Here is a 14,150-nt window from a genome sequence, read left to right as displayed (position 1 = left end):
ATTATTATTATTATTATTATTATTATTAACCATCATAAAATGAATGGTTATAAGTCAAGAACTACCTATAGTAGTATATAACAGGGCTTTTCAACCTTTTCACCCATTGTACCACTTTTAGGATATGGCAATATCCGAGTACCACCAGTTGCCTAGCAAAGTGTCAAAAACTTGACAAAAAAAAAAGGAAAACAGTGATAAAGTACAGGTAGTCCTCGACTTACAACAGTTCGTTTAGTGACTGTTCGAAGTTACAATGGCACTGAAAAAAGTGCCCCCCAAGGCACAGCCAAGCAAGACACCTGCCTGCCCACCTGCCGGCCTGCGCTCTTCCTCCTGTCCGAGGTTTTCATTGTTGTGAGCATTTCTGTTGAGGATTGGCAGCGGGGGTGGGGTAGGGTGGGGTGTTTGGTTTTTATTCCCCCTGTCTGCTGGTTGTTTGCAGCAGGTTTTGGTCACTTCACATAACCCTGGGACACTGTGACCGTCATAAATATGAATCAGTTGCTAAGCATCTGAATGTAAATCACAAGACCCTGGAGATGCTGCAACATTCCAGCTGATCGGCGCTTCTTCTGGGCTCAGCAGAAGCACCAGGATCAGCGCTGAGCTCCAGCTGAAGCCTGGCGCTGATCCTGGCGCTTCCACTGAGCCCTGACAGTCCCAAAGAAGCGCTGATCCTGGTGCTTCCGCTGAGCCCTGACAGCCCTGCAGCTCCAGCCATCTCTCGCTCAGGCTTGTGCAGTGCTGCCACCAGTTCAGCTCATTCCCCTCCCCTGCTAACATTTTTCTAGGATGGTCGCGTACCACCTGCCAGGTGCCAATGTACCACAAGTGGTACCCGTACCACTGGTTGAAAAGCCCTGGTATATAATACAGAGAGCCAATTTGGTCTAGTGGTTAAAGCACCAGCTAGATGAAAGTCAGCTGGGTGTTCTTGGGGCAGGCACTCTCTCAGATCAACTGGGGAAAATAAAAGCGAAAGATGTGTTGGATATGTTCGCCGCCTTGAGCTATTTGAAAAATAATAAAAGCAGGATACAAATAAAATATAGTTCATACACTTTCTTTCAAATTACATTCACATAGTGCCTGCTATTATTTTCCTGGGTTGCCTAGAAACAAAGCCCATCTTGTTTTCTGACAAATTAAGAAGTAACTCTCCAGAAGAATCTATCAAAGGAAACAAATGCTTTAGAGAAAAAATGAGGCAATTTCCCTTGAAATTTTCAACTGAAAGTCTCAGCTCTTGACTCAATATATTTGCAAAGTCTCACTTCTTTCTTTCCACCGTCATCATTAGGTTTGCAGTCAGGCTGAAATTTTGAAAAGCGCCAGGTAACTCATGTAAACCGAGCCTTGAATGATGCAAAAGGTGTAAATTTTCATACATCAGGCTAAGGCCACAGTTTTTAAACCTCTCTTTCTTTGTTGTTATTCAGAGATGGGCTGAAAGCCAACTCTGTGATGCTAAATTTGTTTTCCTATATAAAGTGTTCATTTGTATTAATAACCCTTTAATGTCTACATGCAGGCACTGTTGGAGCTGTACTTTCATGTTATATCATTGGGAGTTATTATGTATTTAATTCCTATACCCACAAATCCATATGGACATAATTTAACACATATATTACAGCATTAAAACTCTGCCCCACAAAGACCTTTACAAAAATAGTAATTACCAACCCCCATTCAAGGTCATGGGAAAGTGAAAAAGGCAAGGAAGAAAAGTTTAACTGTATATTGCTTTAATCCCCAGAAGCAAGTCTAATAGGCTTTCACTTTTCAATTTCACACATTCTTAATTATAACATGCAAAATTTGAAAATGCACCTAAGGCAAATCATACAACATTTCCCATATTGCCCAGAATAGTAGAAAAGTGACTCGTATGTGAACTAACTAAATATTTAACGTATCAGAATGCGGGCTATTTAAATACAGACTACTGGGAAAACTCTAATATGTTTTATGTGGCAACTCAATAATATATTTACTATACTTAATATTGTCTTTGTGTGTTAGGACATAAGTGGTCAATCCTTGGGTGCCGTGGGCAAACTACTAGGTGTAGGAGAGCAATAACAGTTGGTAATCCTTGGTTAACAACAATTAATTGGGACTAGGATTTGTAACACAAAGTGATGCTTTCATAAAGTGTGATATCAGATGACCATGCCACTTAGCAATAGCCTTTCTAGCAGTCCACAGCTACATCATTAAATGAAGACTGTGTGTGTCACTAAGTGAGGACCTGACATGATAGCAACTTCTGACTTTCTGCCAGCTTCCCCATTGATTTTGCTTGTGGGGGGAAGGTTTCAAATTATGATCATGTAACTGCAGGATGCTGCTACAGTCAGAAAGCATTAGCATCTAAATCACATGCCTGTAGGAACATTGGACCAGCTGGGACTTTGTTTAGTGCCATTGCAAGTTTGAACAGTTGTTAAACCAGTAGTTGTTAAATGGGGACCACTGTACTGCTGATGTTTATTTTGTATGTGGAGACAGAGAGAGAGAAAGAGATTCAAAAGTAAAGTCTACAAGCATTTTTTGAAAAAATAGTTGGGGGCAGGAGAGAAAAATATTTTCCCATAGAACATAGTTCATACGGTATATATCCAAATTTAGCTTAAATGTCTCATGGGTAAAATCACAGCATTTGTTGTAACATGAGATTAGCATGCATTGTATATTCCTTCTGTTTTTATTTACTTTCCCATATAAGATGACATTTGCAAGGGGGTGTTATAAATTGAAGATAATCAAATGATTACTGTCCATGAAATTAGAAGAAACATATTGAAATAAACTAGAAGGTTTGTCCCATAAGATTACAGCAACATTCAAAAAATATTTCTTTTTCCTAACCGGGAAACACCAAAGCACAAGCTTGTAGAAAAGTTTTTATACTTTTCAAGTATCCTAGCTTACTACCCAACCACTACTTGATATTTTGATCTGGAAGAGATAAGCACTGCCCCATTAAACTGTCCTCCTAAAGCGTGAAAATAACCTTTTAATCTCTGTTTCCCACTGAGCTACTTTTCCATTGCTTGGTCTCATACATTTGCAGTTGTACACTACATGCGGACTCCAACTTTTTGTTTTGGTTGTTGCATTTCAGACCAGACTCCATTGGAATTCAGAGGCTAATAAATTCGAATACTTAAAAATAAATAACCTATTTGAACTTTAACTGTATTTAAAGTTAAGCTTAAATGCAAAATCCCCCATTTAAAAAAGAAAGAAAATTCAGTCTATGCTTCCTCTCATGATGTTCCTTTGTCACTACTATGGCCAAAACTGTATCTGTAAAAAGTTGCTTGCCTTGATCTAACTCCTCTATTAATTTAAGGCTCAGGGTTTTGCAAAGTTACTGATACTTCCTAAAATGACAACAACACGCTTGTTTCTGTAAACATAAAGCTACCTTGAATCAAACTCTGTTTTCTGGTGATTTACAAACTGCAGAGCTGTTTTCTCCTGCTTTTTTTCAGGATGCTTTTGACATCCTAGTCTAGACTTACAGCCCTGGATATCTCAGAGATTCCCTTCAAAGTACTAACCAGCCAAGACTAATTCTACTTGGCCTTTTAGATTAGTCAGAACTGATACCTTCGGTATATCTCCCTTTCTCAATGGAGATTATAACATTAAGAAAAAACCCTTTCCATTACTGATTTACAAGAGCAGTAAGAAAAATTATACTGTAATTTTACTGGTGTCTCAGTGGTTAGAATGCAGTACTGCAAGCTACTTCTGTTGACTCCCGGATGCCAACAGGTTTGGCAGTTCGAGTCTCACAGGCTCAAGGTTGACTCAGCCTTCCATTATTCTGAGGACGGTAAAATGAGCACCAGATTGTTGGGGGCAATATGTTGATTCTGTAAAATGCTTAGAGAGGGCTGTAAAGCACTGTGAAGCGGTATATCTAAATGCTATTGCTATCCCCTTGGACCATTTCAAAATCTATTTTTCAGTTTTCATGACTCTTCTGAAAACAAATTGCAACTACTTCACTATTATCACAGCCTGAAAACAGAACAGCTTTGCTTTTATGCTTCTGGGTTGTCTAAAGAAGACTTCAGGGGTGGAATTCAGCTATGCTATGATACTGTCTCCTCTCAGCAGGCCAGAATAACAGATGGATGGCAAGGCTTGCGCACATTTAAAAGGGCGCATATGCATGTGTTTATATTCAACATTCATACCCAAGTGTCAACTTAAACTTCACAGTCACTTAAAGCACAATATTTACTTTATTACCCAACATTTTATTATGCCAAAGTAGTTGGAAAAAAAATTGGAGAATGTTTGCCATGCATTTCCTCTATGCATACCCAATGTTTTTAATCTGCATTAATATATATAGTACACAATTCTAGAATTTAGTGGACTGTTAAGGACATTATTGTATAGGATAAAACATGTCCAGTTGAAGTTGTAAAATTGTAATGATTTCCACAAGTACAGCAACAACAAAAATACAATTCTCCATCTCTTCTTTAAGTCTTTTAATTGAGTAAATGGTGGAAGAAGAAACTGAAGGCAATAGCATTTTCCAGAAAACTCAAGAGTATTATTATTTGCTGAATACTGAAAACTTTCACCCCAGAACTATAACTGCCAGAGATTATTGGAAAGAAAGAACAGCTTGTCAGCTCTTATGGTTGCAATGTATATATGCCAGAGAAAGACACGGAATAGGGAAAAAAATGCCTTAAAAGAAAGTAAGAATCCTGAAATAGTTAACAGAATTTGACAATGGAACAGGATCAAATAAATGCAAGAATTATTTATAGCCGACCAACTATTTTGAATAAATGTCAAATTTGTACAATATATTAACTTCCAATTAACTAAAACATATTTTATAGAATTAATTTAATAACACAGGCTCCCACTACCTGAGCCAAAAACTAGTCAATCACTTTTTAGCTATGCACTAACATATATTTGATAGACACATCAAATGAGAATTCACACACATGATGAAAGGAATCCCTTTTCTTAATCATTTTGTTAACACAACAATGTTGTCTCTTGGAAATATAGGGCTTAAGACAGGGGTCTTCAAACTTGGCCCTTTTATGACTTGTGGACTTCAACTCCCAGAATTCCTCAGCCAGCGTGCCTGTCTTAAGAGCTTTTAAACTACTTTCTAATATATTGTTCTTTCCTCCAAGATATTTGAGTTGAGGGGTCCTTGGTACTCTCTGAGCTTGCTTGTTTTCTTGCAGATATTTCATTACCAAAATTAGGTAACATCAACTAGTTTGGGTAATGCAACCTCTGCAAGAAAACAAGCAAGCGCAGAGAGCACCAAGGACTCCTCATTTAAACCCTTAGCTACAAATACTCTCCTTTATTGATATTTGAGTTCTTCTCTGTCCCAGTAATACAAAAATTATTTGTTTTGGATTTTAACTTTAAGCCTATAATTTCCTTTCAAAGATCAGAACACTAGTAAGTAGCTTCCAGTGGTAGGTTGATGATTTTTCAGACTGTAATTAAAAGCAAATGCAATTGGTCATATGTAATATCCTGTGGTTTGCCACATTGCTTTGAAGCTGACCTTCCTGGAAAGTTGCTGAAGCCTTTCAGGGTGTGATACGTATCGTAGCTGGGCTTCATTAGTGTAGTTAGAATTTCAATGTCATTATATAATTACAACCAAAAATAAATCAGAAGGGCTTGAAATCAGAGTAACATCTATGGAACAAATGTAGTTTAGTTAGAAATGCAATCTTGAAATGTTATCTATATTGGAATAGGCCACATGAGTTCATCACAGATTCCAAATGACTTCTTACTGAGCACTTAAGATTTCAAAATATTCTACATAAAACAATAGCTACCCTTCCTATGCTCACTCTATTCTTTAGTAACTTGAACACCTCACTGATCCATCTGCCTCTTGACCTTCCTTCCCCTTCTTAACTCCTGTTGGGGTTGACTGCTTCCCTCACTGTCATGGCCATTCTCTCAATCATCAGCCCTTCTCTTATATGATCAACACTTCTAATGCAATTCCTCTGGTAGCTGAACCTTTGTTCTTAAAGGAAGGTCTCAGGTTATCTCCGAAATTTCAATTAAATCAGAAGCCTTGATAATTCAATAAGCTGCCTGTCATTTTGAGTCAAAACATGAGGTTATTTGATCTGCTGTTTATATTTCTAAAGACAGAGGGCATCAAAGCCATCAGTGCAGACAGCTTAAAGACAGATGGTGTAGCAGTGATTTTATCAAGCATTTTTCAAGACACTCAGTGCAGACCAAAAGGTAGTTATCTATCATTTGTTTATATAGTTGAACTTATACAGTGCTCTTTAAAAGAGCCTTCACCAATCAATAGACCTCAAGATGTGGTGAGATCAGAGACCCCAAACTATCAAGCCAGCATAGCCAATAGCCATACTGTCTGGTGATTTCTGACTGATGTACACAGAACCAAGCTACCGGTATTACTTGAAACAGAGTAGAAGTGGGGATACACGAATCCTGTCCTCCATTACAGATGGAAGCTGGTGGGTGACATTGGGCCAGTCAGCCTCTCTGAGTTGAAAGCAAATTGAAAAACATCAATAAGCCAATCATGGTAGATCAGCAAAATAGATTATTGTCATAACCTTCAGAGAAGAAGCCTTCCTCTTGGAAAGATCTGATAGAAATCTTGGTTAATTAATTGTATGAGTTTAAATAATTCATCTATTACTCAAGCAGTATTGTTTACATATGATTAATACATACTTTTATTCAAATTACCACATCATTTTGGGTTAATTATCAGTTGCTTAGCAACCTTTCAAAGTTACAATGGACTTCCCCAGAGTTACTGATGACACATTTTTGATGCTCCAATGGCCATACCTCTTTCCCTCATGGTCATGTGATTGTATTTTGAGTGCTTGGCAAATATTATTAGAAATATTATTAGATAAGGGGGGTGATGTATTCTACTTGACCTGGAGAAAAATAAAGGTCAAGTCAACTATCAATATAATTTCAGTTTTGTACCATGGCAAAATTTTCACATATTTAGCCATTATAGCTCATTGCTAGAAATTTAAGATCAAATTAATAAGCAAAACTGAACTTTTGGAAGTAGGATTTGTTTTACTGACAGGCAAATATTAAGTGTGTTTTATTATTAAAAATCTTCTCTGGAACATTATACTATTTGGGAATTTGGGGAATTGTAGTCCAGAATTTTAAAGTATGTCACATTAGACAAAAATGGGCAATTATGCCCAAGCAAGTAGGATCAAAGTCTTAGAGTTTGATCACTGTAATTTGAAGAAAAAAAAGATATCATAAAGGTTATTGTATTTTTCTATGTTTATTTATTAATTTACTAGCTCTGCATAGTGAATTAAAGTAGAAAATATGCACTTTTCATTTTAAAGAGGATATAATGTTCAAGAATTGAGGAAATTTATCTGACTTGTCCCAATCCTATTAGCCTTTCAGAAGGCCCTGACATCTTGACTATTTTTTGGGGTGTTGGAGCAAGGATGTTAGAGTAGCTTGTCCCACAGTTGGTATGCCCCAACTAGTCTTTAGTTGTAAAGGTAGTCCTCAATTTATGACTCCAACTGAGTCCAACATTTCCATTACTAAGCAAGACAGTTTTAAATGAGTTGCACCGCCATTTTACCATATTTTTTGCCACAGTTTTTAAGCAAATCACTGCAGTTGTCAATGAACCATGCAGTTGTTAAGCTAATCTGGCTTCCCCCGTTAACTTTGGATGTCAGAAGCCAGCTGGGAAGATTATAAGCAGTGCAAATGTCATAAATACACGTCAGTTGCCAAACGCCCAAATTTTGATCATGTGACCATGTCACAAGTCACTTTTTTCAGTGCTGTTGTACTTCAAACGGCCACTAAACAAATGGTTATAAGTAGAGGTCTACCCACATTGCAAATCTCTTTTTTTTGTCGTAGGCTGTCCTATACAATAAAATAAATAAATAAATAAATAAATAAATCTTGACATTCATTACTTTATATTGTTATTAGGCAAGTACCAAACCATGATATATCAAGGATCTCTCAGAAATAGTTCACTCATTGTGAACAAGGTTCACTACAATGAGAAGTTATAAACTTCTGCAAACTAGTTAAGACATTTCATTTTTTGTAAATCTTTTCAGAATCTCCAGCAAGAGGAATTTGTAAATTGCAGACAGCCTGAAAGATGTACATCTAACTACTCTATGTAATATAGGGATCAAGGATCGGAAACTCTGCTCTGTCTCCAGCAGGATCTGTATTCTCTTTGTGACCATTTTTGCTTTCTGTTTCCAAAATAATAGTTTTTAGGAAATTATTTGTGACACGGATCATAATCAAAGTCTTTCATACCATCTTTGAGAATGAATCCATCCAGGAAAATTGATTGCAATTCAAAACATGAAAGAACACCTAATTTTATTTTATCCTGTCACATCACAGGGACGTGGATATGTGTGTTCATTGTGCAAGAAGAAAATTCAAAGAAATGTGCCATCTGATTCATCACAGATCAAAGTAACTTTTCTCGCTTTAGTGATTTGCAGAATCATTATTTGTTATATCCTGAGGGAAATCCTGCCAGGTAACAATAAAATTAAAAGTTTATTGTTACCTGGCAGGATTTCCCTCAGGATATAACAAAATAATGATTCTCCAAATCACTAAAGTGAGAAAAGTTACTTTGATCTGTGGTGAATCAGATGGCACGTTTCTTTGAATGTTCTTCTTGCACAATGAACACACATATATTCCTCATTTGTATTTGTCAAATTACAAATCCATATCCCTGTGATATGACAGGATAAAATAAAATTAGGTGTTCTTTCATGCTTTGAATGTGATAAAATGTATTGACCTTTAGCTTCCTTCCTCCCTTCCTTATATAGAACAGCAACAGAATTCAACAGAAGCTTACTCTTTAGGAGGGTTCAGGTCCTCCGGTCGGGTCTCAAAAAAACGAAAGACTTCATCACATTGTGAGATATGAGGTGGAAGCTTTACCAGGGCCTGTTAAAAAGAAAGAGAAATTAGACATCCAAGCAACCAGGAAATAAAAAGATAAGAAACACTGGGATTACCTTAACTAACACCTGTGGGTAAACAGAACAAACTGCACAAAAGCTTTCATAAACAAATATTAGAGTTTTAATAATGTAATAATTAGTATTGATTTGATTTTTAAAATTAATTATATTCATTTTACAATTACTTTTTACATTTTACATATTTTAAAATTGTTGAGTTGATTATTTAAACAAATGGAAATACAAGATATACAGTCCTAAATAAATTTAAATTTTGAGCTTATTAACATGGTTACCAATGTTAGTACTGTTCCCTTTTCTCACTGCTGCTCATAATAAACATTCTGATACTTTTCAGAAGCATCACTTTAATGGTGGGCATCTTCAGTTCTATCATACTAACCAGCAGAAACATTGGCAGGAGATTTTGGGAATTACAGTGTTGCTCAGTTTGTGTTGCTTTTAAAAAGGCTGATTGATGACATATCAACATCAGAACTGCATGTTTAAAAGAAGAAGAATCATTCAAACAAGCGAAAGATATTTTTTATATTTAAACAAGCAATGAAAACAGTAATCTTATTTGCTTCATAATTCAAATACTGTCTATTAGAAATGTAAGAATTAAAATTTGTTTGTGTGTGTTTGTGTACGGGCGTGCATGTGCACTTGTGAGTCAGTGTTTGGTACTACTTGGACAAATCTTGTTTTGCAAGATTTCAGAAGTGGTTTGCCGCTGAGAGGAAGGACTGAGAAAATGTCACGGTCACCAAGCTGGCTTTATGCCTAAAATGGGACTAAAACTCACGGTCTCACGGTTTCTAACTTGATGTGTTAACCATTTCACCAAACTTGTTAAAACATTGGACGTTATACTAAATTATGTACATAGATAAGAAGGGATCCAGTTTGTACTCTTTGACTCTATTTTAGATATATTTGTTTTGTGGTCCAAAAGTATTGCTGATATTTTGCAAGGCATTAAAACTTGGCTTTGCTGTCAGGCCTGAGGCCCTGATAGCATGTCTGAGTCTGTTTCTTGGTTATATTGATTGTGATATATTGTGGTTGTTCTTGATTGCTATATCATCATCATATTATTTGTGTTTTTCATTATTGGTTGTGCTTTTACTCTTTTTTATTTTGTTTTAATTGTTAGCTACCCAGAATTATGTTATGTGGTATGGAAGGCCAGGTCTATGTATTCAATACATAAATAAATAATTATAAGGATCATGGTTTGCTGATTTGGTTAAGGCTTAGGTTTTTAAAAAATGAGAATAGACTTAATATGGAGAACCTCCATAGAAAGAGGAAGGTGTGCATTATAGCCAGTCATTGTCATTACATGAAAAATCCCAATCGCTTTAATTTATATTTACTTCTATTGAAGATGAATAGAGGCACATTATTTACATTTTCTGCAATACTTTTTATATATAACTAATAAGAAAGGAGTGAGAATAGAAATTCTAGTAGCCACACAACTACTTTGGTGGCATCTAGTCTTTGCATTCTATGCTTAGTCAGGAAGATCAAAATGTCCATCCCTTTTCTTGTATATAGAGTTAACAGTATATTTCTTGACTGATTTGTGAATTGGATTGCTATAACATCATAATGGAAATGATTCCACCAAACAAGGACTGCAAACCATTATGTGCTCTTGGCTTATTTATTTTATTCCACTCATTCCTGAAAGGTGCAGATAAATTACTCATAGCATATTTTAACTATTTCAGCACAACAAAAAATAGCTTGACAGAGTGGGAAATGTTTTATGAAGCCAGGTATGTCATGAGAGAATCTGAAAATGGATCATCAAAATAAAACCTATACTTGAACCATTAAGTAGAGTTAATTCAAGAAGAAAAAATATTCATACCATAATATTTCCTAGAGCCGTCTTAGATGATACCCAACAAATTTCCTCTACAAATGAAAAATCTTATATTCTTATATTAATTGGTAATCTAATATGCTATCTCAAACTATTAATGGACAAAGTGCTGGTGCAAATTTTAACCAAAACATAAATTGCTCTTTTTATTTTATGCACAGCAGAAGAGAAAATGAACACACAATATTCAGATGTTTCAATGAAAAGGTCAATGAAATGTCAAAAACTGACTGATAAAAAGGGCAGCCTTGCCCCTTTGTCATTTTATAAAAGACTGAATGATCCCTCTGGAACTTAAGTAGACAGAAGGGAATATAGAGGCCTCTAAACCTTTTTAAAAGTTAATTAAAATAACAGAAATCCAAGGAATAAACATTTCCATTACTCTACAGTAATACAATTAAACAGACTATGGAAATATAAAATTAGGCTGCAGATCACTTGTGGCTCAAAGACTGCAGATTGCCACAGTTGAGTTAGATACTACATATTCTAAATGAAGCTAAAGAAAAATATGGAGATAGCTTTAAAGTCCTGTTATGTAAATATCAACTTAGAAGGCAGAAAGAAATTGAAGATAAACCTGCCCTGATTCTACTTTGGCTGAAAGTTTGACAAAGGGAAATTCTGATTGGTTTAAAGCTTCTGCTTTCTTCCAGGATTTTTTTTTTACTTTCCAATCTAGCCAATAACCCTGAAATTCCCAAGCATTCCCCCTTTCAAGTATTCCCAGTACCAATACCCTCATTAGTTTCCAAGATCAGCCAAGGTTAGCTAGGTACTGCCAACTGCCAAGAATTCCTTTTAATTTGCACTAGAAAGAAAAAAGCAGAAAGGAATCTTGTGGAAAAGAAGTCAATTAAATATTCAAAAGACAAATGATGTATTGTTAAGACAGTGATCTATTGGTAGCTTGATATAGTTGTGGGAGTTGCTCTAAATTTGTATGGAAGTCAGTTGCATTCATAATTCATAGTCTATTCATTCCAAAAGACAAATTTAACTCATATATTTGCCAAATATACATAATATATAAAAGGATTCATAAAAAACATACTGATTTGAATGATAGATTATGCTGTGATGTTAAATGTTCTAATCACTCTTTCTTATTTAGGGCACTTTTTATTTGCTTATATTTTGCTTACAACTCATTGTCACACATGTGCAGCTAATGAAAAGAAATGAGAGGAAATCTTACTGTCTAGTAAGTTGATACAAAATATAGCATTTGGCAGAAATAGAACACTTGACAAGTGTTGATAATCTCTGGTTGACTTGCAGGAACGCAATGTACTACTTCTCATATGACAGTCTGATTAACAAATGAAATAAATTAGTGGAAGTAAAATTGCCCTTACATTTGTTCTGAAGCACAAAATTTGTACTTATTAAATGAACAATTAATGGCAAATATTAGTGTGAGCTCATATAATTTGTATAAGACTTGTAGCTTTCATTTTCCTGATATTGAATCAATAGTTGCATGTAAATATTGATTACATAAGATGTTCCATACATTTTTTTCTGGACAAATTGTTTAGAATGGATATTTCTTTTCTTTGAAGACTTTGTACTTCAAAGTCTTAAAAGTCTATTGCAAAGTTTCAGCAATATGTTTTGGTTAGACTGAAGTCCAACTGGACAAATATTCTGGATGATTTAGAAACTCTGTTAGGATTCTTATTAGTCAGCCCAGCACAGGGTATAATTATTCCCAAATAGGCAATTGAAGTGAGTGAATAAAGAGATTGTAAAAGGATAAAAAGCCAGTAAGCCTTTACAATTGTTTCTTATGTTACAACTTAATGTAGTAAATTAGCCTTTCCAATAAAACACCACATGCTTATTAAACTAGTACTCCCAGTTAAGTTTCCTCTTTGAACTTTAACATATAAAGCTGTATTGCCAAGTGTATCTAAAATATTTATTTGGATATCAGGATTACTTCATAATCATGTTTTTTATTCAACTTGCCACATAAGGAGGATCACCAACTTCAATCTCAGAAAGTTTACATTCTCAGATGTAACTAGAGGTCAAGATTAGCTTCTGGACAAGGCACAAATTGCACTTAACAAGTAATACATCACAAATCCAAATAGTTTGTTTTCTCTTATGATAAAATTCAATATTATATATGGTCACTTTCACAAGTACTTTCAGATTTAACAGATACATTCAGAAATGCAAACTACTTCATAATTATTTTGCATTCTGTATTTTTCAGATGTTTTGTTGAAAGTTCATTCTAGAATGCTATTTAGTTTAAATGATGACATTGATAATAATTTTGAGAAAAGGGTTCCATAAATAAACCAGTGATATAAAATAGATCTACTCACATTACCTGATTCCAAATATATGAAATATATTTGGTTAATCACTTAGGGAAGATAGATGTGAAATAAAAAATTCTTCAGGCAAGCATAAATAGGAGACCTAGTATCTGAGACCTTTGTTGGAAGCATAGATGGTTGACTGATTTCTGTGAGGTTCTCTAGCTCTGATCTGGAAAGTTTAAGGACCTCAGTGAAGTCTTTCTCATAAACGTATGAGACCTTCTCATAAACTGGTTGATCTGAATTTATTATTTGTTTCATTGGTCTCCAATTTTTTAAATTAATTCACAAAATCTTTATGTCACTACAGTATGGGACACCATGACTATTAAGTCACAGAATGTTCCCAAGGTCTTGAAGACTTTATTTTTCCACCGGTCATCTGAAGGATGTTGGTGGAAGGGGTGCCTTAGGTAGATTTTATTTTTATTTATTTATTAAATTTATATACCGCCCTATCTCCCTTACGGGACTCAGGGCGGTGAACAGGCGATACTAAAAACCACAATAATAAATAAATAGTTTCTGTTCTAAAATCAAATTAAATAACAGGCCTGTTCTAAAAACACCCCATACAAAACCCCCCACTAAAACATAATCAAACTACGCCAGGCCGGCCGCACAGAATAGATGGGCCTTCAGGGCTCGGCGAAAAAGGCGCAGGTCCGCAACTGTACGTAGGTCGGGGGGTAGGTCATTCCAGAGGGCAGGAGCTGCCACAGAGAAGGCTCTCCCCCTGGGGGTCGCCAGCCAGCATTGTCTGGCCGACGGCACTCTAAGGAGGCCCTCTCTGTGGGAGCGGACTGGCCGAAGGGAGGTGTTTGGTAGGAGGCGGTCTTGCAAATACCTAGGTCCATT

At 35.7% G+C, this 14,150-nt stretch overlaps 1 protein-coding gene across 1 annotated transcript in view; it reads right to left on the bottom strand.

The window, feature by feature from the left end:
- The window catches only part of SH3PXD2A (SH3 and PX domains 2A), a 243,262-nt gene that overhangs the window by 144,152 nt on the left and 84,960 nt on the right, over nt 1–14,150 (bottom strand). The window contains exon 5 of the mRNA XM_015812791.2: nt 8,942–9,033. Within this exon, the coding sequence (XP_015668277.2) occupies nt 8,942–9,033 (92 nt within the window). The remainder of the gene's footprint in view (nt 1–8,941; nt 9,034–14,150) is intronic.

Source organism: Protobothrops mucrosquamatus, unplaced genomic scaffold (assembly GCF_001527695.2).
Source record: "Protobothrops mucrosquamatus isolate PMUCROS unplaced genomic scaffold, P.Mucros_1.0 scaffold110, whole genome shotgun sequence".
NCBI lineage: Eukaryota > Metazoa > Chordata > Lepidosauria > Squamata > Viperidae > Protobothrops > Protobothrops mucrosquamatus.
This window is presented reverse-complemented; position numbering and strand designations above follow the sequence as displayed.